The 25,926-nt window shown below is 41.1% G+C and overlaps 2 protein-coding genes across 10 annotated transcripts in view; both read left to right on the top strand.

Annotated features, from left to right (window-relative positions):
* Nucleotides 1–2,812, top strand: part of LOC309383425 (uncharacterized protein) — a 29,528-nt gene extending 26,716 nt beyond the window's left edge. For all 6 annotated transcript variants that reach the window (XM_081935966.1, XM_081935964.1, XM_081935961.1 and 3 more), the window contains exon 4: nt 923–2,812. In XM_081935966.1, the coding sequence (XP_081792092.1) occupies nt 923–1,437 (515 nt within the window). In that variant the 3' untranslated portion in view covers nt 1,438–2,812. The remainder of the gene's footprint in view (nt 1–922) is intronic.
* An 8,525-nt stretch (nt 2,813–11,337) lies between these two features.
* CCDC71 (coiled-coil domain containing 71) overlaps nt 11,338–25,926 on the top strand; it is a 31,361-nt gene continuing 16,772 nt past the window's right edge. Inside the window, exon 1 of one of the 4 annotated variants that reach the window (XM_081935955.1) lies at nt 11,338–11,356. The gene's annotated coding sequence lies outside the window, so the exon portion shown is untranslated. Of the gene's footprint in view, nt 11,357–11,468; nt 11,550–11,602; nt 11,735–12,077; nt 12,520–25,926 lie in introns of those variants that run through there. The other 3 variants (XM_081935953.1, XM_081935952.1, XM_081935954.1) reach the window with 3 other exon arrangements.

Here is a 25,926-nt window from a genome sequence, read left to right as displayed (position 1 = left end):
TAACCAATTGGCTGGGGGAGCAAGCCTTTGAATGTCAAACTTGGTGTTTCCCCAAATATGATTTGGCCAATTTTGTTTCAATCAACACAACTACCTTCCTCCTTTTCTATCTTTTATCCACTGCCTTTCCATGTCAGGGCTATTCTTGTCAGTCTGTGGTGGATTTTCTCAGCCTTTAGACTGTAGTTGTCACTTTTCATTCATACGGGTGAATCTTGCAGGTTGTGTGCACGTGTACAACTATTCCTTGACTTACGACTAGTCCCTTAGCGACTGTTCAAAATTATGACACATCTTGAAAAAGCCACTTATGATCTGGATTCAAAGTTCCAACATCTAGGCCTCCACCGTGGTCACACTACCACATTTTGGGCAGTTGGTGATTGGCACTCATTTATGGTCATTTAGAGCTTTCCACAGCCAAGTGACTGTGATTTATATGATGTTTTTTCTCTAGAATCTGATGTTTTTCCAGTTTCTGGCAAAAAATGCTGAATAGCTAAGAATGGCTTTGTTTGACAACCATGGTGTTAGTTTAACAACTTCTGCAAAAAAAAAAGGTTGTAAAATCAGGCAGGGTCACATAGTGCCCATCACAACTTACGACCAAAATATCATTCAATTATGTTGTAAGTCAACTATTTGTACTCCTCTCTATGGTAAAAAAAAATCAGTAGCTACATATTTCTAATCAGTATCCCCTCTCTGCTTTCTGTCCCCATTCTGCGTATGTTTACCAATGAACGTCATGTCAGAAGAGTTACATGGCAACCACTCCAGTTGCCATGTAACACGTGAGTGATCTTCCATGACTAGATAGAATAATTTAAAAGCAACTTTCTGTCTCTGTTTCCTATAGTCCCCCTCTCCCCACTTTTTTGTTGCTTCTAATAATCTGACCCTATGTCAATTGCATGTACAGGTTCTCAGGACCAATATCAACATCATGTCATCTGCAGCACGCAGCAACAAAGTAAATTTGAGGAAGATGTCCTGGTGAAAAATGGTCCCTGCCCAGCAGTTGCTAAAAGTAAAATGATCAAGTCCCATTCAGAGGAGTCCGATGAAGTCACATTGAGGAGGTGGTCTGATCTTTATCATCCTCGAGCCAAACTTCCTCCTAGAACAGCCAACTCTCAACTCACCCACTTCAAGAAGTTTGACACCATAGCGAAGTCAGGAGTCAACGTTCAGGAACTCCGCGCACGTTTCCTGCACCACCTCGACACTTCGGCTCCTGCCAAGCAACCGGCAAAGGATGCCTTGAGGCTTTTGTCCAATGCGCAAAGATCTACGCGGGATGAAGCAATGCAGAAGCTGGGCTTTCTTCAGAGAGACAAAGCTTTTCTAAACGCACGCCAACATATCCCATGTGCTGAAAGGCCAGACAAAGAGGCAACTGCAGGTTCCACCTACACACTTAAGAAGTATCCATAACCGTTGCTCCAGACCAGGAAGAGATGCTTTCTTAAGTCAGATGAAAGCCAAGCAAGAACATCTCTTCTGATATAGTATTGAACAAAACAATCCTTTTTTGTTGGATTATCTTCTGCAAAATGCTATTACACCAGAATACGGAACCTGTAATGTACTCTTTGTGGCAATGTATTTAACAGAAGTTCTTGTATTGTTATTATTATTATTTGCACAGAGCATCTCGTTATTGGTACAATAGTTAGTTGAGATACATCATGTTGGCTTTTAATTTCATTTCTAAACTTTTTAACTCCTGGAGCAATGAAAGAGATACTTTGTGGTTTTCACTAGAAGCTAGTTTCCTTCCTTCAGACTAAACCTAATACCTTTACTTATAACATCAAGCAGGGGTGAAACCTACTTACCTTCACTACAGGTTTGCAAATGTGAGCGGGTGCGCTTGATCCACTCGCACGCGCCACCTCCCCGCATGCGCAGGACCTTCCGTGCATGCGCAGAGTGTCAAAAACAGACGTGATGACGTCCGGTGAGATGGGTGGAGCCTGCTACCGAGCGCGCCTGGAAGGTAAGTAGAACAGTGAGGAGGGGAATCTGCTGTGCCCCACAATTTACATTAGCTAGAAAGCAGAAATCCTGCTTTCTAGCTAATATAAATCGCGCATCACAGCTGATCATTGGAAATAACGGTTCACCCGAACTAGTAGCATTTGTTTTACTACCGGTTCGAGCAAACTGGTAGCATTTCACTCCTGGATCAAAGTAAATGTACTCAACGTCCCAGGGTGCTTTTGGTCTTTGCTTTTACTAGGCAGTCTCCTGGCCGTCTTCCTCAAATTATATAGAGGATGAAAACAATATTGTTTTCTAATCAGCACTTCCTATGTTTTGCTAGCACAACTTCTAACATTTTCATTTCTACACATCATGGGAGGGGGACCCAGAGCAATGCATTACTAAGATCCCTTTAACGATTCAAGAGCAGGTCTCTTTTGAATGTTATATTTGGCTTTTGTGAGCCTCTGGCACAAATTGGACATAAGTATCCCTCTGCAGCAGAGACCGGGACGACTATCTCCCAGGTCTGTAATGAAGACCATCACATTTGCTTCATAAGGGATCCATATATTCTAACTAATGCTACAGCAAACTATTGTTTTCATTAGGAAGCAATGTCTTTTTTTTTTTTACAAAAATAAGATTTTATTTCCTTATTACCTTTCTATATTTTTTAAATTCTACAAAATACCCAAAAGGGAATTTCAATCAAAAAACATAGACATATTTGAAAGGTATCACCTACTAATTGTGTGTTAATATTAGCATCACTTTTGGAAATGTTCTACAAGGAAAACTCTATTAAATGTTGATTAGTTTTCAGGTTTCTGAACAATATCTGAGAGAAATCAATTCAACGTTCAGTTTTCCATTAATTTATTGCTTTTTTTTTTCAGTTTAACATGTCACATTTCCAATGGTGGAAAATACACATTTTTAGGTAAATAAGTTATATTAAAGCAGTTCACCTTCGCTGATCTTGGTAAAACTATGCCAACTTGGATGGAAGACCAATAACAAATACATCCCTATAATGTAAAATAAACTTGGAAATGTTTGTTCTTTTCAATAACAGTCATGCCTTCCATTCATGGAATCAGTTTCTTGATCTGTTCACGATCAATTTTTTGTGCAGCAGCAGCCACAGCCTCGCAGACATTGTTCAGAGAGGTGCACTGTTTTCCTTCACATTAAATCTCCTACTTAAGAAGGGCCCACAAGTTCTCAATAGGGTTTAGATCAGGTGAGGAAGGGGGCCACGTCATTATTATTACATCTTAAAGGCCTTTACTGGCTAGCCACACAGTGGAGTACTTATATTAATGCTATGGAGCATTGTGTTGCATAAAAATCATGGTTTTCTTGCAAAATGCAGATTTTTTCCTGTAGCACTGCTTGAAGAAAGTGTCTTCTAAAAACTGGCGGTATTTATGGGAGTTGATTTTGAGTCCATCATCGACCTGAAAAAGTCCAACTAGCTCATCTTTGATAATACCAGCCCATACCAGTACCTCACCTCCACCTTGTTGGCATCTGAGTTGAAGTGGAGCTCTGTGCCCATTACTGATCCAGCCAAGGGCCCATCCATCTGGTCCGTCAAGAGTCACTCTCATCTCATCAATCCATAAAACCTTTGAAAAATCTGCCTTCAGATATTTCTCGTCATTTCAAATCATATATCTTGTTCAGTGGTGGTCAGGTTTCAGCCTTCTTCACTTTGGTCCTATCTCTGAGCATTGAACACCTTGTACTTCTGGGCATTTCAGGTAGGTTGCAGTTCTGAAATATGACAGCACTGGAGGATAATGGGTTCCTGCTAGTTTCATGTTCGATTCTTCTCGAATATTTGGCAGTTAATGTGTGTCTTTTCTTGTGACCCTGTTGACTATTGGATGCCCTGTTTCCCTGAAAATAAGACCTCCCCGGCATGACAAAAAATAAGCCCTCCCCAAAAAATAAGCCCTCCCTGAAAAAATTGGCAACACAGCAGCAGCCATGAGGTGACCACACTCGCTGCCTCCTGCACCTCAAAAATAATACAACCTCCCCAAAAATAAGGCCAAGCACTTATTTCAGAGGTCAAAAGAAAATAAGACCCTGTCTTATTTTGGGGGAAACACGGTAGTTCTGTGATCACAGCTCTATATCTTAGCAATTGCAAGAGTAGCTGCACCCATGTGAAAGGCTTTTTACAATATTTGACTTTTCAGATAAATCTCTTTTTGTCCCATTTTGCCTGAGGAAGAAAAGCTGTCTAATAACTATGCACACCTTGATAAAGGGTGTTGATCTCCTTAGGCCACACCTTCATTACACAAATACACATCACCTGATATGCTTATATTTACTAAACATTCCTGTTTATACAGCTTGGAAGTGGAAAATAAGCATAAAATTATGATACGGTCAAAATACTCACTTGCCTAATAATTGTGCACACAGTGTATACTACTAAAACTCTCATTCCTGTAACCTTTTAACTGGGAAAAAAAAAGATGCATCACAGAGCAACAATTTTTGAACCAAGGTACCTCAAATGGGCTGAACTACATCCAAAATCTTGGGCCTAAAACTGGAATTGAAATTTGGCAAATATTGTAAAACAATTTATGAGACAGCAATGATCATATAACAGTTTATAGTACTAACAATAGCACTTAGACTTATATACCGCTTCACAGTGCTTTACAGCCCACTCTAAGCGGTTTACAGAGTCAGCCTATTCTCCCCAACAATCTGGGTCCTCATTTTACCCACCTGGGAAGGATGGAAGGCTGAGCCAACCTGGAGCCTGGTGAGATTCGATCTGCCAAACTGCTGGCATCCGGTGATCAACAGAAGTAGTCTGCAGTACTGCATTCTAACCACTGTGCCACCGCAGCTCATAATACAAAATGTTTCCTATATTGATATTTGTGCTATACATTTCAACACTGGCTATTTTCTTTTTATATATATATATATATAAATTATAAACATATATATATGTTGTATTTGTGCTGATAAATAAATAAAGGGAGACTAGTATAGATCTATTTCGAGCTAATTAGCTCTCATCAGCTAGCCATACCCTTACTGGGATTTGACAGAAAAAGGGAGTAGTGACCTTCCTCCCATATTTAGGCATACCAGGGGCACACATACATACATACATACATACATACATACATACATACATACATACATACATACATACATACATATATATATAATTTTTTAAAATTTTTAATTTTCAAAACAGACACAAGAAGAATCCTCCTTCTTTACATACTGTAGAAGGTGTATCAGTTGGTTACAAAAGACTTTCGTACATCTCTTCCACAGTCATCAACCATAATTCATATTAACTCAAGTATTTTAACTCAGATATATTTATACATATTACCATCATCATACCTCCATTTTCATTTGACTATAATTGTTTAAACGTCCTTCATCATAAAATATATCAAGATTTAAAACATAACCACATACTGGCATTTCATTTGCTATTTCTAATATCCTCCAATAACACTGAATTCTTATGGCCTATTCTGGCTAAACATCCATAATATTTAGTAACAAAAATTTCTAATCCTCCTTTCCAAATCACTGTTTACAATTTACACCCACTTTCCTTATGTTGCACCCATGCATATATACATACATACATACATACATACATACATACATACATACATACATACATATATATATATATATATATATATATATATATACACATTGTTATCATTATCCCTCCTTTATTTGACTGTGTCCTTTATCATAACATTTTCCCCCTAATAAACAAAACTTAACTAAATTTAACTTAGTTCTTTTTTTATTAACCTTTATATATAACCAAAAAAATTCTAATCTTCCTTTCATAGGTACCATTCAATATTCATATCCAATTATTACTTATCATAGCAATACATATGTATACATTATTATCATTATCAATTATTTATTTAACTATATTGTCACTAAATTTCACTAAGTTTAAGTTTTAGATTATACCCTTTCATCTATCAACTTGTATTTTTCCAGTAGCAAAACAATCTCATGTCTTCTACCATTTGTGGTATCAGTCCTCTAATCATCTCCTTAATCAAATTTGTATGGACTCCTCTTTGCAACTCATTGCTTATTAAGTCTCTCGTGTAATTTCGATGCCCTTCTTCTGTTTCCTTAATCAGCTTATCTTTAATTGTCAGTGGTGTTTTCAATGATGTTGCTAACAAAATTTCTCTCTTTAAATCCATAAATTCTTTTATTTTTTCTTCTTCTGTATCTTGCCATCTGAGGTAGAGTTCCCCTCCATTTAATTCCTCTTTCTGTATTACACTCTTTCCATTTCCAGACACAAACCAATCACCATAGATATCAGCAGATTTAATTTCTTTGTAGTCATTTTTCTCTTTGGTTTTTAGGACTCTAACCTCAATTTTTTTCCATTTGATAAACATCTCCAACTTCTTCATCATATTTTACTGTTAAATGCTCTAGATTTTCCAACTTCTTCTCCATCCTCTCAAATATTTTTGATAATTTCTGAATTTCTAACAATATCTTTTGCAAACTTAAAGTTTCTTTCTGCTGTTGAGATTGTGCCATTATCTCCAGCTGACAAACACTTCTGCTCTGGCTTGGAAGGTTTTTACAAAATTAAGCATAAATTCACAATAAGGTCTTATTTTCACTTTTCTCTGGTTAAAGCTATACTTCAAAGGAACATCTGTATGCTTTTCTTCTTATCACTTTCTATAGACAAAACAGTGAGACCTTGAAGTGCCAAGCCAGAATAATCAGTGGGGAAAGTAAAAGTGTTTTGTTTCCAATACACAAAATAATAATAATAATGAAAAAAGAAGAATAAAACTTAATCCATTCGTTTTAAAAGGCTTGCTATTCAAAGCTTAATTCCGTCGCTTATTTCTTCTGTTCTCAAATTTAAATTAACTTTAAGTTAATTTATAGGCAGTCTCTTTTAAAATGGTAAAAATTCTTCATCAGCTGGAAACACTTTCTCTTTCCGTATTCTTCATTTCGGAGCCACCCTGACTTCATCAGCCTGGTGGCTGGACTTTTTGTCGCCGGCTTGAAGAACTTCTCTTGGATAGATCAGGGACTTTGCGATGTCCCTGAGATCAGCAAGATGTATTCTTCTTGTTCACCGTCTCTGCGGAATGCTTTAAGTCCGATTGGACCACTCAGCAGCAAAAGTATCAGCTGTGGTCTCGGAGCATCGAGACCGCATGTCTGTATCGTTGCTACGTTGGCTTTTCCTCCCAACATGGGCTATTTTCAAGGCAGCTACATCTTTGAACATATCTCAACTTTCCCCCTGAAGGGCTGTGGTTGTTGAAGGCATTAAGGAATCTGGCAAGGAAATATCTCTGAGTCATGCCTAACAACTGACTATGCTTACACATAACCCATGGGTCAGATGTGATGAGTTTTCCTATGACAGGTGAGCAAGACAGGATTTGACCCATACAGGGTTAATAATAAAACAAGTGACAAATACACATCCGAAGGCATCCATGAGCATTAGACTCAATCTCCATTGCCATGCCACTTTCTTGAGGTTTAACTTTCAAGGATTCTAGTGGTTATTCCAATTGTGAGAAATGACAGTTGAGAGGGAGGGAATTAGACCACCTTAAAGGTGCACAAGGAGAGTTGTACAGGTGGTTCTCTCACGATGCATGGGTGATAGAAACCCTGTATTGTCAAAATATGAAGGGATTTAGAATGATAAAATGTAAGAATTGGAAGGGATCTAGTCCAACTCCCTGTCCAGCGAGGAATCTTCAACTACAATTATTATGTACACAATGCCAGTGTCAGGCCTGGAAGCCATCTTTGACATTGGGCCTTCAGGCCTGCCACATTTTCTGCTGTGGGAAAATGGGGGGGTGGGGGATTATATGGAGTATGGGATATATATATACCCGTATTTTTCAGAGTATAAAACACATCGGAGTATAAGACGAACCAAGGTTTTAAAGAGGCAATTTTTTTAAAAAAAAGTTTTTGCACTCTGTAAATCTCCCCAAAATGGCCTGTTTTTTGTGGAAAAGGGCCTGTTTCCCCCCCCCCCCCAAAAAGGGCATGGATAGCGCTTAGGAGGCTTGTAGAATAGTCCTGGAGGGATGGGGGGGGCAAAAATGGCCTGTTTTTCACGAAAACAGGCCTGTTTTTTGTCAAAAAAGAGGATGGATAGCCTTTAGGAAGCTTATAGAATGCTCCTGGGGGCTGGGGGGGGGCAAAACTGAGCAAAAAAACGGACCATTTTTTGCTCATTTCTGACCTCCACAGCCCCCAGCTCTCTGAAATCCTCCTAAAGGCTATGCATGGTCATTTTGGTGAAGGGGCGGGGTTTCAGGAGGCAAAAAATGCTGTATTCAGTATATAAGACGCACCCAGATTTTCAACCTCTTTTCTGCGTCTTATACTCCAAAAATACGGTAGTTTAAATGATATTCCTTTCTCAGAGAGCCAAGGACACCTTACACTGCATCTGGAGTGGTGTGACTGGGAGGCATCTCTAGTTGGGGCGGTGACTGATTGGGCCATGTGATGGACTTGTGGGTGCAGGGACTTTAACTTTCAATTGGGTGGGGAAAACCTGGAAACTTTCAGATTCGGGTTTTCTCAGATGTGCCAATATGACATCTCTAATAAAATGGAACTTTGAGGAATCTCAAGCCTTGGAGTCTTCTTTCGTTGGGGGTGTTACTTGGAACCCTGACAGTTAATGGCCTTGTTGGGTCGGACACGACTTTGCAACTAACAACAACAAAAACAGATTTAACTGATGTATCAATTGTATTTATGCCAAAAATATAAAAACAGCAGTTGTTATTATTATTATTATTATTATTATTATTATTATTATTATTATTATTATTATTATTATTATTATTATTTATTAGCGTTTATATACCGCCCCCTCTCCCAAAAGGGACTCGGGGCGGTGTACAGTCCGTATCAAAAACACAACAAATTAAAACATAGTAATAACTACATAAATACGTATATGAGAGGAGGATAAAATATGCCAAACTGTACAGCTAAATAAATAAATTGAAATGTACAAAATTTAAAATCCCAATGTCATATCAGGTTAAATTTAAAAAATATCCCTCTAAAAACCAGTAAGAATGTGTATGCCAGGAGGTAGACGTTATAAATTATGCCAGACCAGCCAGTCGGAACAGGTGTGTCTTCAGTTTCTGTCGGAAGGAGCGGAGGTCAGTAGTGGTTCTAATGTCGGGGGGGGAGGTCATTCCAGAGGGTTGGGCCCATCACAGAGAAGGCCCTACTCCTCGGTGTCGCCCGTTGGCATTGCCTCGTGGACAATTAGTTGTGCTAATATTCTTTTTTTCTTGGAGTTCAAGGAAATGTACTTGGAGAATTTCTCATTTGATACTTTCAACAATGACCCTGTAAAGGAAAATAGGCTGAAAAGACAGTAACCAGTCCAAGGTCATCCAGAGATTTCACTGGTCATCTGAGTTGTTCCTGGATATATCCCTTATATTAGGGGTTCCCAGGCCATGGCCCACTACCCACAGCCCTTTTGGAACCAGGCCGCACACACATATTCACACACATTTCAACTTGTGTGAGTGGTGGGCTGGTGGACGTGCACATATGTGTGTAGCTCAACGTGCAAATTGAGCTATGCGCCGGTCTTCCATTCACCCAGTTGAGCTGCACATGTGCACATGCTGGTTTCCCTCTCCCCTGCCCCCTCCCCCAGCTAGGCCACCAAGCCACAAAGGTTGAGGACAGCTACCCTACACTACATTGGTCATTAAGTACAAATGAGTAATTTATGAGTAATATAAACAGTTGTGCTTATAATGTGCAGGACAAGCATATTCTGACGCAATGATGCCTTGCCCAAATGATGCCTGCAGGTTTTGTTGGAATTACAGCTTAGGGTGTTTCCCATCAGCTGGAAAATCCAGACATTGTGGTTACAACATATCAGAAGGCATCTATTGGCTAAATGAATAATTCAAATGTGGTACAGATTGTCCCCATCTTACAACTATTTGTTTAGCGATTGTTTGAAGCTCCACTGGAAAAAATGACTCACAACCAATCTGAAGGCTGTCACAGCAGCATCCCTACGGTCCCATGATAAACATCAGAGCGACTGGTAACCGGCATGTAATTATGATGATTGCAGAATCCTGGGATCATATGATTGCCATTTGTGACTTTCCCAGCCAGCTTCCAACAAGCAAAATCTATGGGCGAAGGCGGATTTACTTAACAACTGCATGATTTACTTAACAAACCCAGTGATTTGCTTAATTCGCTTAAACCAATTTCGTTGTATACATGATGTACAATGGCAATAAAAGCTATACTTAATAACTATGGCAAAAAAAAGAACATAAAATGAGGCATGAGTCACTTAACAACTGCCTTGCTTAGCAATGGAAATTATGGTTCCAGTTGTGGTTGTAAGTCAAGGACTACCAGTATTGCGTCGTCATAGGGATGACATGGAATCAACTGGGGATTCAAGAATAAGCTTAACACTTTGACATGAATGGATGAATACCAATGTTTGAGGTTTTAGCTCACAACTATCAACAGATAGTTACCACAGAGTAGCACTTGGTAGAGATGCCATGAAGGTCCTTGGAAAAGATATTCAAATGACACGATTTATCTATTGTACTTACAAAAATCAGAATTGTGCAAGTTATGGTGTTCCTTGTCCCACACTCTGTGAAGCAAAAGTTGGATTTGAAGAGGCAGAACAGGAAGAGTATTGACGGCTTTGAACTTTGGATCAACGGATCATTCCATAAGTCAACCCAAGGTTCTTTGTCAAGGTGCCAATGATCGGGCTCACATTGTCCTACTTTAGACCAAGCTCCCTTGAAAAGCTTTAATGGGGTGAAAGACGGAAGGAAAGACAAGAGGATGTCCAGCATCTTACAGTGGTAATGAAGACACCATTGGGAGGCCTGAAAGGACAGATTAGGGACCAACAGTCAGGGAGAAAATCTAACCCTACAGTTGCTAGGAGTCAACAATGATTTGCTGACAAGCCATCATCGTTGCCATCATCCACCACCACCACCACCATCAATCATCATCATCATCCATCATCACCATCCTTATCTTCCTCATCATGAAGAGACTGTTATGGGAGGTCCCACACTATATGAATCCATATCTAGGTCAATCTGGAAAACCCTCAGACTTCCATCTAATCTTCATGGGGTGGGGAGAGGCAAGAAGATACCAGGAAGACCTAAAAGACACTCTGGCAAATGAGTCTTTGCTTGAAAAAAGGGGGGAAATTGTTAGGCTGAGGAACTTTTGGAGATGAGTGGAGAGTAAGAGACAGGTACAAGGAGAGGCACCAAAGGGACTGGATGGGCAGGGGAGGTGGGCAGGGCTTGAGTGCTGCTATTGAGGAAGGGGCTTGGGGGCGGGGCTTGGAAAGATGGGCGGGCCAACACGTGGGAAGGAAAGGGCGGGGCCTGTCACGTGTAGGAGGGACCGAGGCTGCTTCGGTGGATGGTGGAGGTGTTGCCCAGGTGCTGGAGGGGGCGGGAGGGAGGGAGGGAGGGGGGCGCGGGTGGCCCTTTGAGGGGGGCAGTTAGGGCACTTTCCCTGCGGCCGGAAGCGGAAGCCGCCTGGAATTTCCGGCGCTCCGCGGGCGGGCGGCCATGTTGCAGGGGTGGATCGGCGCAGCGGCTTTTGCTGGGTCCCGCGGTGGCCGGTAGGTTGCGGGCTTGGCGCCTGCCCGGGCGCGGCCAGTCCCCGAGGGGGGGCGCTGCAGCTGGGACTCGGCTCGAGGCCTGGCGGATGGGGGAGGGGACGGGGGGGCTCCTCGGCCTCGCCTTCTTCTCTCCCCTCTCCCTGCCACGGGATGCTCCTCCTTTGGCGCTCTCCTCCCCGCCCTCTCCCGGCCGGTCTGCGGATCTCTCCCCCTCCCCCCCGGCCGCCGCTCCCGCGGGGGTCCCGCCGGACGACACACCCCCTTTCCCCAGCCCAAGCCGCCTTCCCCTCCGCCTGGCCCGGCCCCGCCCCTCTTTTCCCTTGGCATCATCGTCCCCTCGTCCTTCTCCTGCTCCTCCACCTCCTCCTCCCGGCTTACTTTGGCTTTAGTTTTTGGGGATTGGGGTGGGTTGGGGTGGAGGAAGCCCCCCAGCCTGGCCTTTGCGAGCGGGTCAGCAGTCAGGAGGGAGCCTTTTTTTTCCTCCCTTCCTCTCCCTTCTCCCAGCTGTCATCCTCAAGATCTGGATTTGATTTTGGGAAATCCATAAAAAGGCTTCTGCTGATTTTGCTTCTGCCTTTTTTGCCGGCTCTCTAGGCAGCTTTCTCCAAAAAGAAAGGGCGAAAAAAATGGGTTGTCTTTGGGTTTTTCCAGAAGGGTTTGGTCATTTTTTTTGCACCACCTTGGGTGCACATCTGGGATTGAATTGATAGGGAGTCCTTCCTCTTCTTGGTTCCACACAAGTTTCACGGCCACAAAGAATACACGTGAATAATAACATCTCACAGGTGATACAACTATATATATGTATATATATATAGTATATATTTGGGGATATACACATGATTTGGGCAGAAATGTTTGCCATTCTTAAGATTTTTGCTGCTTTGAATGACCAGTGATCGGATGCAATTTTGAAGGCCCATACAGAAAAGGGTGCTGTTATAATAATACATTCAGGAACAGTATACGATATATATATATATATCGGTATCACAACAGGGATCTACTCTTGCAAAACTCTAGGAATGAATTAAAAGAAATTAAAGAATTCTATTCTATTCTAAAAGAAAATGGATCTTTGCTTGGAAATATTTTATTTTTCGTTCAACGTCTATGAAGTTAATTTGTGGTGTACGTCTTTGAGAAAATATCCGAAGTAACTCTTACATTTATTTTGTCAATCAAGCTTTTGTCAAAAGGCAGATTATCCTCTTGTTACTGTGGTGTAAGTCTTAATTCATTTTGGTTAATATATCATCCACTCTTTCAAAACCAACTGACATTTTTCACTGATTAATGTGAAGATCCAAAACCATTTTTTTACATTAAAAATTGGATAGCTTTAATTTCTCTTTGGGGTTGTGACTATCGGCCACCATTTAAAAAAAAAATAAAGCTCATTTACATCACATATTCACTATGGTTAATAATTTGTCTTGATTTGTAGAGTCTCTCTATCCTCCCCAGTTGAAGTCTTTGTAAAAACCCATCACTAAAAGAGGTGAAGCTGAAACAATATAAGCTGTGAGTTCTTTTAGGTTGTTTTTTTCTTGTTACCCAAGTTCTGGCACAACAACTACTCAATGCCTAAAATAAACTAATAACTCAGCCATTTTGGTTGTAAGGAGGAGCTGGCTAGAACTGAAGACATATTCACAAACAGGTCACAAACTATAACAAATGTGTTGTGTGAAAACACTTTAAAGTTGTCTTGCATTGCAGCTTTATGCGTGGTTATTTGAAAGTACCTATGTAAAGAAAACCTTATTTCCTGATAAGTGTTCACAATTGTGGCAACTGCGTGCTTTGCTGTTGATTGTTATTCCAGCAGGCCTTTTGAATGGCACCACAATATTAGCGTTGGAATTTGATCCTAAATGCGTGATGTTGAGAGGTCATTTAGTGTATGATAGAGATAATTATTTGAGGGATGAGATAGATAGTTTCAAAAACCTTTTTATATAATCTGCTTTGTGCATCTTGAAATAGTTATTTGAAACATTTTCTGTTTTATGAATGTGTCCTGAGCTTGCGAGAGACTTGCTTAATTCATCTTTTCATTTCATAGAAAAATTATGATGTGATGTGCAAAAATCAAATGCCTATTAATGGACCAGCTGCCTTTGATATAGAGCAGTGGTTCTCAACCTTCCCAATGCCGCGACCCTTTAATACAGTTTCTCAGGTTGTGGTGACCCCCAGCCATAAAATTGGTGTCTCGGTTCCTAAGACCATCGAAAATATGTGTTTTCTGATGGACATAGGCGACCCCTGTGAAAGGGTCATTTGACCCCCAAAGGGGTCCCGACCCACAGGTTGAGAACCACTGATATAGAGTGATTAATTCTGTATTTGGAAGAGGCACTTTTAGCTTTGGGTGTGCAACAGTGTTGTGTCATTATTTTTCTCCTCCCTTAATGACTGATCATCCTAATTGCATGACAGGATTGTGTCATGCTGCAATGCTGTCACTCTGATATGTTTTCTGTGTTCATAGCATGATATTATATGAGGAATGGAGAAAATGAACTGGGCTAGGTTACTGTTAAACCCAAATCTGATCTCAATTGCCATGAGGTTGAGTAAAAAGTAGAGCCGGTGGGAATGGAACCTTGTTGAATATTTAATCATTGCACTCAGTCATGTTTTGGCTAATCTCATTTTGGCTGGATATTATATTTTACTAGGTTTGCACAACATGGTGTGCCCAAATTAAACAAATCATCTAATAGTTTAATAAATGAACCAGTTACCTGTTTTGATTGTTATTCATGAACTCCTAGGCTTTTAACATAATAGACTGATATTTTATCTTACTTTTTAAAACATGGTATGTTTTAATGTTTTTTTTAAACATAGGCTGGTGGCAAATTGTGGCCTTATCTATCTTCCACTCACTCTTGTCCAACTGTAGATGTGAATCCTTGTGCCTTTGTTCCATAGTCTTCTTCACCCTTAATGGCTAATTGAATTGAGTTGCTGGGCCAACATATATTCACCTGTTTTGTGTCCTAGTGTTTCAGTTTTAAAATTAAAAAAAAATACCTATCTAGCATTCCTCCCTATCTGTGCTGAATTGTTCACTGGAACAATTATTTGTTTGTTAAATGTTTTATGACACAATACAAAATGTCATAAAACATTTCCTGTGGTCAACTGTTGATGCTGGACTGTGCTATACAGTTCAACATGCGTGACTATTGTAAGTTGCATAGTTTTCGGAAGGTGAAAATTTGCATTTATTTAATGCAGCATCAACGTCATTACAGTTATTGTTTCATCCACTATAACTGAGGCCTGGCACTAAAACCTAATTCTAAATCAGAGGGGGAGGGGGTTGCTTGTTTTTAAATTAGTTTAAATTCAGCATTTCTTGCGTTTCAGAATAACTTAACTACGAAGTATGAAAATAGTTAACCGTGAAAGAGTGTGATATTTCATAAGCTTCCAATTTCTAAAAAAAACCTAGAATAATGATCGAAAAAGTGACCCAAATAAAGAAGTGTAATTTCACTTCTGCATTTAATATAATCATATATTTGTCGGGAAGCAATTGCTGTATCCGAGTTAGTTTAAATATATACTTGTTGAATCACTTTGAAAGCACTCCTACTCCCTGTTAAATTTAATATTCTAACTAGCTATTGGGCTCATACAGCCAAAAAGAAAATATTTGTTAGTTTCAAACCACTCTTAACTTGAGCGAGGTTCTTTATTGTGAAGACCTAAGGCACGGAATTATCTGAAAAAGCTAAGACTAGCTTTGACCTCTAAAATAGCAGTGACGGAATAGTACTGGATGTGTTATTTGAGTCTACATAGATCAGTATCAAGGCTTAAGAGGTCTAACAAAGAGAAGAGAAATTGTGTTCCCTAAAGCTGAATACATTCCAAAATCCTCTGATACACATAAAGGCATTATTTTTGGAGCCAGGTTTCTATAGTAAAGTTTCCCAGAAGTCATTCTTCCTATTGTTTGGAACTGTTGGAAGAAAAGTCTATCTGGGTTCAGTTCCAAGTGACAGTGGAAACATGGAGGCTGCTTGGAAAGACGGTTTTTAATGGTGGACAGGACCACGTGATTTGAGGTCCTGGAGGAAAGAGATGCTGAGAGTGCCCTGGTTTTATGCCCTCTCTGGGCTTTTGAATTTGAGTTTGTATTCTGATTGGTTGTCCAACTCCCATGGGGCCATGCAGGGGCAACTCTGTAGACTGTCCTGAGTTCTAGGCTTAGTTGAGCCTTGCTGGGTGATGATGTAATGAAAGGGCTATTTGATTCCTATTATGACAGGAGCTGACTATGGCTCAGATGATGAGCTTCTCATTGCAAAATTTAGGCTTAAATTGAAGAAAGTAGGGAAAAGCACTAGACCACTCAGGTATGAACTGAATCATATCCCTGATGAATACACAGTAGAGGTGACAAATAGATATAAGGAATTAGATCTGATAGACAGGGTGCCTGGAGAACTCTGGATGGAGGTTCGCAAAATTGTACAAGAGGTAGCAACTAAAACCCTCCCAAAGAAAAAGAAATGTAAGAAAGCAAAATGGCTGTCTGAGGAAGCTTTGCAAATAGCTGAGGAAAGATGGGAAGCAAAAGGCAAGGGAGAAAGATAAAGATGCACCCAACTGAATGCAGAATTCCAGAGAATAGCTAGAAGAGATAAGAATGCCTTCTTAAATGAACAGTGCAAAGAAATGGAAGAAAACAATAAAAATAGGGAGGACCAGAGATCTCTTCAAGAAAATTGGAGATACGAAGGAAACATTTCATGCAAGGATGGGCATGATAAAGAATCAAAATGGCAGGGACCTAACAGAGGCAGAAGAGATTAAGAAGAGGTAGCAAAATTACACAGAAGAACTATACAACAACAAGCTTAACATCCCTGATAACCACGATAGGGTAGTCTCTGACCTAGAGCGAGACATCCTAGAATGTGACGTCAAATAGGCCTTAGGAAATCTGAGCAACAATAAAGCTAGTGGAGGTGACAGAATTCTAGCCGAGCTATTCAAAATCTTAAAGACGATGCAATAAAAGGGCTACACGCAATTTGCCAGCAAATTTGAAAAACTCAACAGTGGCCACAGGATTGGAAAAGGTCAGTTTACATTCCAATTCCAAAGAAGGGCAATGGCAAAGAATGTTCAAACTATCGCATCTTTGCACTCATTTCACATGCTAGTAAAGTTATGTTCAAAATCCTATAAGCTAGGCTCCAGCCGTATGTGGATCAAGAACTACCAGAAGTACAGGCAGGATTTCGAAGAGGCAGAGGAGCTAGAGATCAAATTGCCAACATACGCAAATTGCCAACATACGATCATGGAGAAAACTAGGGAGTTCCAAAAAAACATCTGCTTCATTGACTATGCTAAAGCTGTTGATTGTGTGGATCACAACAAATTGTGGCAAGTTCTTTTTTTGGGGGGGGGAATTTTTTTTAATTGTTTTAATTAAACAAAAACACACAAAAAAAGAATCATTCTTCATTACGCCTTGTAGAAAGCATGTCGATTGGTTACAAATAAATTTTGTGCGTTACTACCACAATCATTCTTTATACATCCTTCATATTTTTGATTTACATTTTAAATTGAAAATCTTTATGTATTTTGCCATCAATGTACCATCATTCTCGTTTAGCTATAATTATTTAAACATGCTTTTATCTGGAATCATTAATATTTAAAGACACAACCACCTACTGGCATTCATTAGCTATTCCTATGAACCTCCAATAATTACCCTTATATAGCATATTCTCTTTTTTCCCCCCAACTCACTATTTAAGGCTTATATCTGATTGCTTTTACCAATGCCAACACATGTAAATATCATTAGACATTATCCATTAACATTTCCTTATTATTATTGTAGTTATCTAAAAGAAAAGAATTTTTTTTTACCATTTATATCACATCTTCTCCGACCCAAGAAAAATTAAATCTTTATAATAAAATCTAAACAAAAGTTTGTTAGTAAAGTTTATGAGTACCCAAGAGAAATTACATCTTTATAACAAAATCTAAGCAAATATGTATTAGTAAAATTGATAAATCTTTTCCCCAGGTCTCGATTTACAATTTATATCCAAATTGTTTTTTCTAATTAAGATTATTATTTCATTATTATCATCATAATGAGTTATTAATTAACGAATAAACATTTTAAAGAAAACATTCTAAAAGTGTCTACAAAATCCTACTTATTAATCACCAAAGGTTAACTAAATTTTGGATTATCAACCTTCATTATCAGCCTGTGTCTTTCCAGTAATAAAACAATCTTATCTCTTTAGCCAGTTGTTGCGTCAATTCTCTTATGAACTTCTTTATAAAGTTTAAAAAAACTTCTCTCCGCACTTTTTTGCTTAAAAGATCTCGTTGCCCTTGAACTGGAATTAAAATTAACATGCCTTTGATTATCAGATGTCTTTCTAAAGCTGTTTCTCTTCTTAATTCCATCATCAAATCCATATCTTGACAGGAGGGGTAGAGCTCCAGATCATCAAGTATATAATAATAATCAGGTTCATTTTTCCATGTTCCCTTCTTTCCACTTTCACTCATAGGCGCTCCATTATTAGGTTCATATGTTGTCTTATCTTTATCTTCTATGTCTTCACTCTCTTCTTTAATTTTTGAGGCTCCAGTTCCTTCATCTTTTATTGTGCCAAACAATAGTCTATCCAACTTCTTATCAAATATCTCAAATCCTTCCAATATATTTAGAATTCCATCCAAAAATCCTAGTAACTTAGGGTTTCTTCATCTGTATATAAATACATATTTCCCAGAAGAGAAAAAAAAGTTTAAAATTCACTGCCACTCTCGCCTTCAATGTCTATTTTATATATATAAATATTTTTGTTTTGGATTTGCTTAAACATAAGATTCTTTTATTTTTTTCAAAAAAGTGAGGGTTCTATTCTTTTCTTTTATTTCCCTTCCCTTGTCCAAAATATTCCACAAAGACACCTGCAAGGGAACAGTCCGTATCCTTGAGCTGTTATCAGTCTCTACAGATAAGCTGCAAACCCTCTAGTTACAACGTCAACAGACTCAAAAGAAAATAGAGCAAAGGATACATTGTTTAAAAAAAAGACCAAGTTCTGGCTTCTGAATGGCAGATTCAACTTTCTCTTATTCGTATCAGACTTAAGGAAAGCAAAAAATCTCTAAGTGTCTTTAATAAAATTTAATAAAGAGTAAGAGGAAGGATTATTAAAGTAAAAAAAAATTAGATTAACCAAAAAATAAAGTGGCAAAGAATAGGAGAAAAAATCAATTCATTCACTTAAGAGGAGAAACGGGAAATGTTCCAATCACTTCAATCCACAAAGCGTTGTTACATAGTAAAGGAAAAAGAAAAAGAAACTTTCTAAGGCAGTCCAATAAAGATAAATTTCGCCGCTTTATTCTTTTGCTTAAAGGACTAATTTATTTTTAAAAAAAATTTCTTTGGGCAATCATTTTCAAACAAAAAAATCTCACCAGCTGGACTCACTTTCACTGCCTTCTTTCCGGAGCTGTCAATGACTTTGTCAGCCTGGGGGCTGTCTGTTTACCGCCGACTTGGAGAACTTCCCTTGGGTCGATCAGGGACTTTGCGGTGTCCCTGAGACCAGCAAGGATTTGTCTCCCTGTCACCGTCTCTTCGGGATGGTTTAGGTCCATATGGACCATGCAGCAGGTAAAAGAATCAATGGCGGTCTCGGACTATCGAGACCGCACATTGTGTCGTCGCGACGTCTGGCTTTCTTCTCCCAAATTGTGGCAAGTTCTTAAAGAGATGGGAGTACCAGACCATCTTACTTGTCTCTTGAGAAACCTATATGCGGGTCAAGAAGCAACAGGGACACGGAACCACTGATTGGTTCAAAATTGGGAAAAGAGTCCAGCAAGGCTGTATACTGTCACCCTGCCTATTTAACTTATATGCAGAGCACATCATGAGAAAGACAGGGCTAGATGGATCAAATGTTGGAATTAAGTTTGTTGGGAGAAATATCAACAACCTCAGATATGCACATGCTACCACTCTAATGGCAGAAAGTGAAGAGGAACTAAAGAGCCTCTTGACGGCGGGTGAAGAAGGAGAGTGCAAAAGTTGGCTTGAAACTCAACATTTAAAAAACTAAAATCATGGCATCGGCCCTCTCAATTCCTGGCAAATAGATGGGGAAAAAATGGAGGTAGTGGCAGATTTTATTTTCCTGGGCTCCAAGATCGCCGCATATGGGGACTGCAGCCAAGAAATTAAAAGACACTTGCTCCTGGGGAGGAAAGCTATAGCAAATGTAGACATACTAAAAAGCAGAGACATCACCCTGCCAACAAAAGTGTGTATGGTCAAGGCTATGGTTTTCCCAGTTGCAATGTATGGCTGTGAAAGTTGGACCATAAGGAAGGTTGAGTGCCAAAGAATTGAGGCCTTTGAACTATGGTGCCGGAGAAGACTCCTGCGAGTCCCTTGGACTGCAAGGCGATCAAACCTGTCAGTCCTAGAAGAGATCAACCCTGACTGCTCTTTAGAAGGCCAGATCCTGAAGATGAAACTCAAATAGTTTGGCCACCTAATGAGAAGGAAGGACTCCCTGGAGAAGAGCCTAATGCTGGGAAAGATTGAGGGCAAAAGAAGAAGGGGACGGCAGAGAATGAGGTGGCTGGATGGCGTTACCAAAGCAGTCGGAGTGAGCTTCAATGGATTCCGGGGGATGGTAGAGGACAGGAACAGTTGTCCATGGGGTAAGACTTCCCAACTAACAACAGCTATGGCTCTGCCTGAAGAAGGTAGATATTTATTGTGTAGAACAGACTTGCCCAGACCTTAATGGTCCATTGACAAAGGTGGAGGGGGGTGAGTTTCTGCCTCCCTTTTAGGGGAAATAATCTGTCCTCTTAATATTTCCTAATGTATTTCATTTTCTAGGAGAGGGGTGGTTGCTAACTTCCTACAGAACCCACATGCAAATCCTTTAATGTGTGTGCTGCTAATCAGACCATCTTGCTGTAAGGAAGTAGGGAACCTGTTGCCATCCTACTGTTTTGGAACTACAGTGGTCATAATAGGTAGCCATGATGGTTGGCTTATTGGCTTATTATGAAACTTGCCGTCCAAAAACCTTTAAAAAATACCATCTGACTAATCCAACATGGAAAAGGGAAAACTAATTGATACAACTTGTGAAATCTCTTAGGAGGTAAGCAGAATTATTTCCATTTATGAAGCCTTTTTGTAAGAAACTACTCAATGAGATTTCATGTAGGGCTTTCAAACCTCTGCTTCCATTTCCTCTTCCACACCTTCTCCTGAGTTTGAGTCTTGGTAGAGACATATTGTTTCTGAAAGAATAATAGACTACAGATTACAAGAACATGTTTAATATAGTAACAAACATCTCCCAGGTATTGCAGAAGATACGTAGAGGGAACGTTGGTACCTTTTGAAATGGGGACAGTTCTGTTAGCTGTGAAAGAACAACAAATAGTGTGATTGTTTCTGGAGACCATGGTATCTCAAATGGACTAACGTACTGAATGTATCCGGAATCCAGAATGTACGACTCCTGTGGAATTGAAATTTGGCAAATTTTATGAAATACCTCTTGACATAAAAAAAATATCAAGCCTTTTATGACATAATACAAAATGTCATAAAACAATTCCTGTGGTCAACTGCTGATGCTGGACTGTGCTATACAGTTCAACATGTGCTGCTACTTCCAAGGCAATAGCTATGCATATCTCCTTGAATTTTTAAAGAACTTTTCAAGTACGTTAGAAGCATTGCCTTTCTTGAAGGTGAGGAATCTGGTAAGCAAATGTCTCTGAAATGATGGCCCAAGAGGTCATAGATTGTCTAGTATAATTCTAATAATGAAGAAATAAGACTTTCAAACTAAAACTCAGCAGACTTCTGACTTATGGCTTCCTTAATTCTTCTGTTCCCTGTTTGAAGATAGGACAAATTTTGCCTCTTCCGGTCTTCTAGCACTTAATCCATTATTTAGGCTATCTCAAACATTTTGGCCAGAACATCATTCTGTTTTTTCAGTACTGGAGGATGCTACTAGTCTTAAACATCAAACCTCGGCCCCCTCCACCTCAGTTTTGTGGTAGAATCTCCCCGCTTTTCTATGCAGCCATGTTAGCTTCTTCCTCTATCACAATTATTTCCCCCTCATTGGTATTGTTTGTAATAGTTCTTTTAATAGTTCCTTTTTAGATCCACCTCATGGATTCATCTTATCTCTCTTCTCCCTCTCTCCTCCCTTCCCCTCCACTGCCCTCCTTCCCCTCTCCTCTCCTCTCCACTCCCTTCCCCTCCCCTGCCCTCTTCTCTCCCTTCCCTTCCCCCTCCTCTCCCCTACCCTCTCGCCTCCTCTCCCATGCCCTCTCCCTCCCCTGCCCTGCCCTTTCCCTCTCCACTCCCTTCCCTTCCCCTCTCCTCTCCCCCTCCCCTGCCCTCTCCCTCCCCTACTCTCTCCCCTCCTTTCCCCTACTCTCTCGCCTCCTCTCCCCTGCCCCCTCCCTCCCCTGCCCTCTCCTTCCCCTCTCCTCTCCCTTCCACTCCCCTGCTCTCTCCCTCTCTCTTTCCCTTCCTTTCCCCTCCTCTCCTCTCCCTTCCCCTCCCTTCCCCTTTCCCCTCCTCTGCCCTCTCCTCTCCCTTCCCTCTCTTCCCATCTCCTTTCCCTTTCCCTTCCTTTCTTCCTTCCCCTCCCCTCCCCCCTCATCTCTTCTCTCTTCCCCTCCCCTGCCCGAGTCTCCTCTCCACACTCTTCCCCTCCTCTCCCTTCCCCTCCCCCTCTCCTCTCTTCTCCCCTGCCCTCTCCTTTCCTTTCTCTTTCCCTTCCTTTCCTCTCCTTCCCCTCACCTCCTCTCTTCTCTCCCCTCCCCTCCTCTCTTCTCATCTCCTCTCTCTTTCCTTTCCACTCTCCTCTCCCCTCTCCTTTCCCTTCCTTTCCTCTCCTTTCCATTCCCTTCCCCTCCTTCCCCTCCTCTGCCCTCTCCCTTTCCTCTCTTCCCCTCTCCACTTCCCTCTCCTCTCCCTTCCTCTCTCCTCCCCTCTCTTCCCCTCCTCTCTCCCTTCCCCTTTCCTTCCTGCCCTCTCCGTCTCCACTCTTCCCCTCCCCTCTCCTTTCCATCTCCTCTCCCTTCCTCTCCCCTGCCTTCTCCTTTCCACTCTCTTCCCTATCCCTTCCCTCTCCTTTGTTTTCCTCTCCTTCCCCTCCCCTCCTCTCTTCTCACCTCTCTCCTTCCCTTCCTTTTCTCTCCACTCCCTTCCCCTCTCCCTTCCCTTCCTCTCCCCTGCCCGCTCCCTCTCCTTTCTCTTCTGTTAGGTAAGCTCCCCGTTAGGAGAGCGAGTGTGCAGAGAAGTGTAATGAGAGTGGTGTGGAAGAACACACACAAACCAGCATACAGGGACACCGAATAGTAAAAGTAATAGTATTTTACTTATGTGGAAAATAGAGGTATTTTCCTAACACCTTCCTTTCCTCTCCTTCCCCTCCCCTCCTCTCTTCTCTCCGTTCTCCTCCTCTCCTCTCCTCTCCTCTCCTCTCTCCTGTCCTTTCCCTTCCTTTCCTCTACTTTCCTCTCCCTTCCCCTACCCTGCCCTCTTCCTCCCTTGCCCCTCCCCTTCCCCTCCTCTCTTGTCCTTTCTGTTCCCCACCCCTCCCCTGCCCTCTTCCTCCATTCTCCCCTCGTCTTCCTTTCTCTTTCCCTTCCTCTTCTTCCCCTCCCCTCTTTCCCTTCCCTCCTATCTTCTCCCCTCCTCTCTACTTTCCCTTCCTTTCCTCTCCTTCCCCTCCCCTCTACTATTCCCTCCCTTCCCCTTCCCCTGCCCTCTTCCTCCCCTCTCTGCTCTTCTCCACTCTCTTCCCATCTCCTCTCCCTTCTCCTCCTCTTCCCTCTCCTTTCTCTTTCCCTTCCTTTCCTTTCCTTCCTCGCCCCTCCTCTCCTCTCTCTCTTTCCCTTCCCTTGCCTTCCTTTCCTCTCTTCTTCCTCTCCTGTCCCTTCTCTTTCCCTTCCCTTCCTCTCCTTCCCCTTGCCTCTCCTCTCTCCCCCTCCTTGCCTCTCCTCTCCTTTCCCTCCTCGCCTCTCCTCTCTCCTCCTCTTTTCTCTTTCCCTTCCATTCCTTCCCTCCTCTCCTATTTTCCCATACTCTCTGTTGAGGGAAGGGTCTCTGTTCTTTCAAATGTTCTCTTTCGCCCCATCTCTCTTCTTGGGTGCAGGTTCTCCATGGAGGAAGGAAATATATTGACCAGCTCCTTTTCATTAATACCAGTTTGTGCGACAGAGGATACTCTCACAGTTTGAGCAATTTACTTTAAAATATGCATAATGATGAAAATGATACTTGCTGCTTGAGAAAAGGAAAACCAACTCTGTAGCATTGGCTTGTGGCATGTGACTGAAGAGCAGACATCCCGCGTCTTTTTGAGGAAACGAAAACAAAAGCAGCTGTCTCCACAAATGAATTTTATTAAAAATCAAAGAGGAAAAGAAAGCCTTCTTTTAGGTTGAGTAGCCAAATGGACAGCCAAGGTCAGAAGTAAACTGCACAAGGATGACCGTGACTCTACTGTTGCAGGGTTTAAACCAGAATTTTGAGAGCCTGACAGGTTTTTTCCCCTCCCCTTTCCTTTTACCCCAAATGAACGAAGGTGGGGCTTTCTTCAGTTTCTTCCTCACCCTATCTTCCCTTTCAAAGCTCTGCTGGTGTTTGCCTAATGGCTGTTGAGCGTCTTCTTCAAAACCACGTTTATTCTTCTTTACCCAGTGGGATGAGAGAAGGCGTTTGACATTAAGAAATTGCGGTGTCTCAAATACCCAGTCCTATGGTGTTGTGGCCCCGCAGCGGCTGGCTGAGCTGTTGGTGGATTCTGACAGCTCAGACCATTATGGGACTACTCTGGAGGATGAGGAAGACTCTGGAGGGTGTTTGGAGTCAAAGCAGGAACTAGAGAGGCCTGTTGGCCATCAGGTGGCATCTGAGTCAGGGAGCAGTGAGGAGGAACAGAGGGAGGTTGTCCCTGATGTGCGTGTACGTACAGCTGAGAAGAGAAAGGAACAGCTGTGGAGATGACGCCATAGAAGAAAGTAAGGACAGCTGGCTAAGGGTGTGGCCCCTCCTTTATAGGTTTAATCTTGGTTCTTTCTTTTTTTCCAAACAAAATTTTTATTGTTTTTTTACAAAAAATAATCAGGGAAAGGGATGGTGGATAAGGTACAAATTTTGACAGTTACATTATGCAGGAAATGGCCCTCCCCCCCATTCTCATAACTTTCATTTATTAATACATTAAATTGTTACTACTTAATAATATTTTGTCAGCATATTTTAACCTTTTATCTTCAAATGATTTCAATCATTTTATATCAGACAGATTTTCTAGTTCATTTTTGTGATCTAATTTTTCTCGATGTTGCCTCTTCTCCCTCCTCCAGCAAGGCTCCAGCACCTCCTGTGTCCTGTATAGTGTCATCAGATTTATCCAGGAGGACTTTGTTTTTTTCCATGAAGGCCTCAGCCTCCATAGTTGTGTTAATTCTAACTCTAGTGTCCTCCCAGAATATTAACATACCTTCTGGCAGAAGCCACCGAAACCACACCCCTTTCTGGTATAATTTCTTCACTAGAAGCGAATAATTTTTTTCTTTTATCTCTAACTTTCTTAGGGATTTGTTTCAGAATGGCTATTTCTCTATCCTTGTATTTTAATACTTGCCCCCTTTGTGCACTCAGACTCTCATCTCTTGTAGTCTTTCTGAGAAATTTAATGTGGACCTCCCTTGGAACGTTATGTGTTCTGGCATATGCTGAATTTACTCTATAGACCAGGTCAATATCCCACCCCAACTGTTGTCTGTCTTTTTTGATGTATTCAGCCAATCATTTTGTCATAATGTCCCTCAAGTCTTCATCATCAGCCACAATTACATTTTGAAATCTAAGGAAAAAAGACATCCTTTCAAATTCCATTTTTATCTGGTGGTTCTCAAGTTCTTGATTTCCTCTCTGGACCCCCCCTCACCTCCCCCCTCATCTCAGCCGTCCCCTCCTCCAAAAGTTCCAGTCTCTGTGAATTTTGAACCGTTCGGTTTTGGTTCTCTCTGAGCTGGTCATTCATTTCTTTCAGTTGATTTTTCAAGTCCTCCTGCCCCTTTAAGAGCTATTG

The sequence above is a fragment of the Natrix helvetica genome (genome assembly GCF_964273705.1).
Source record: "Natrix helvetica genome assembly, chromosome: 1".
In the NCBI taxonomy this organism is placed as follows: Eukaryota; Metazoa; Chordata; class Lepidosauria; order Squamata; family Natricidae; genus Natrix; species Natrix helvetica.
Note: the sequence above shows the minus strand (reverse complement) of the source record. Positions and strands in the feature narration are given on the sequence as shown.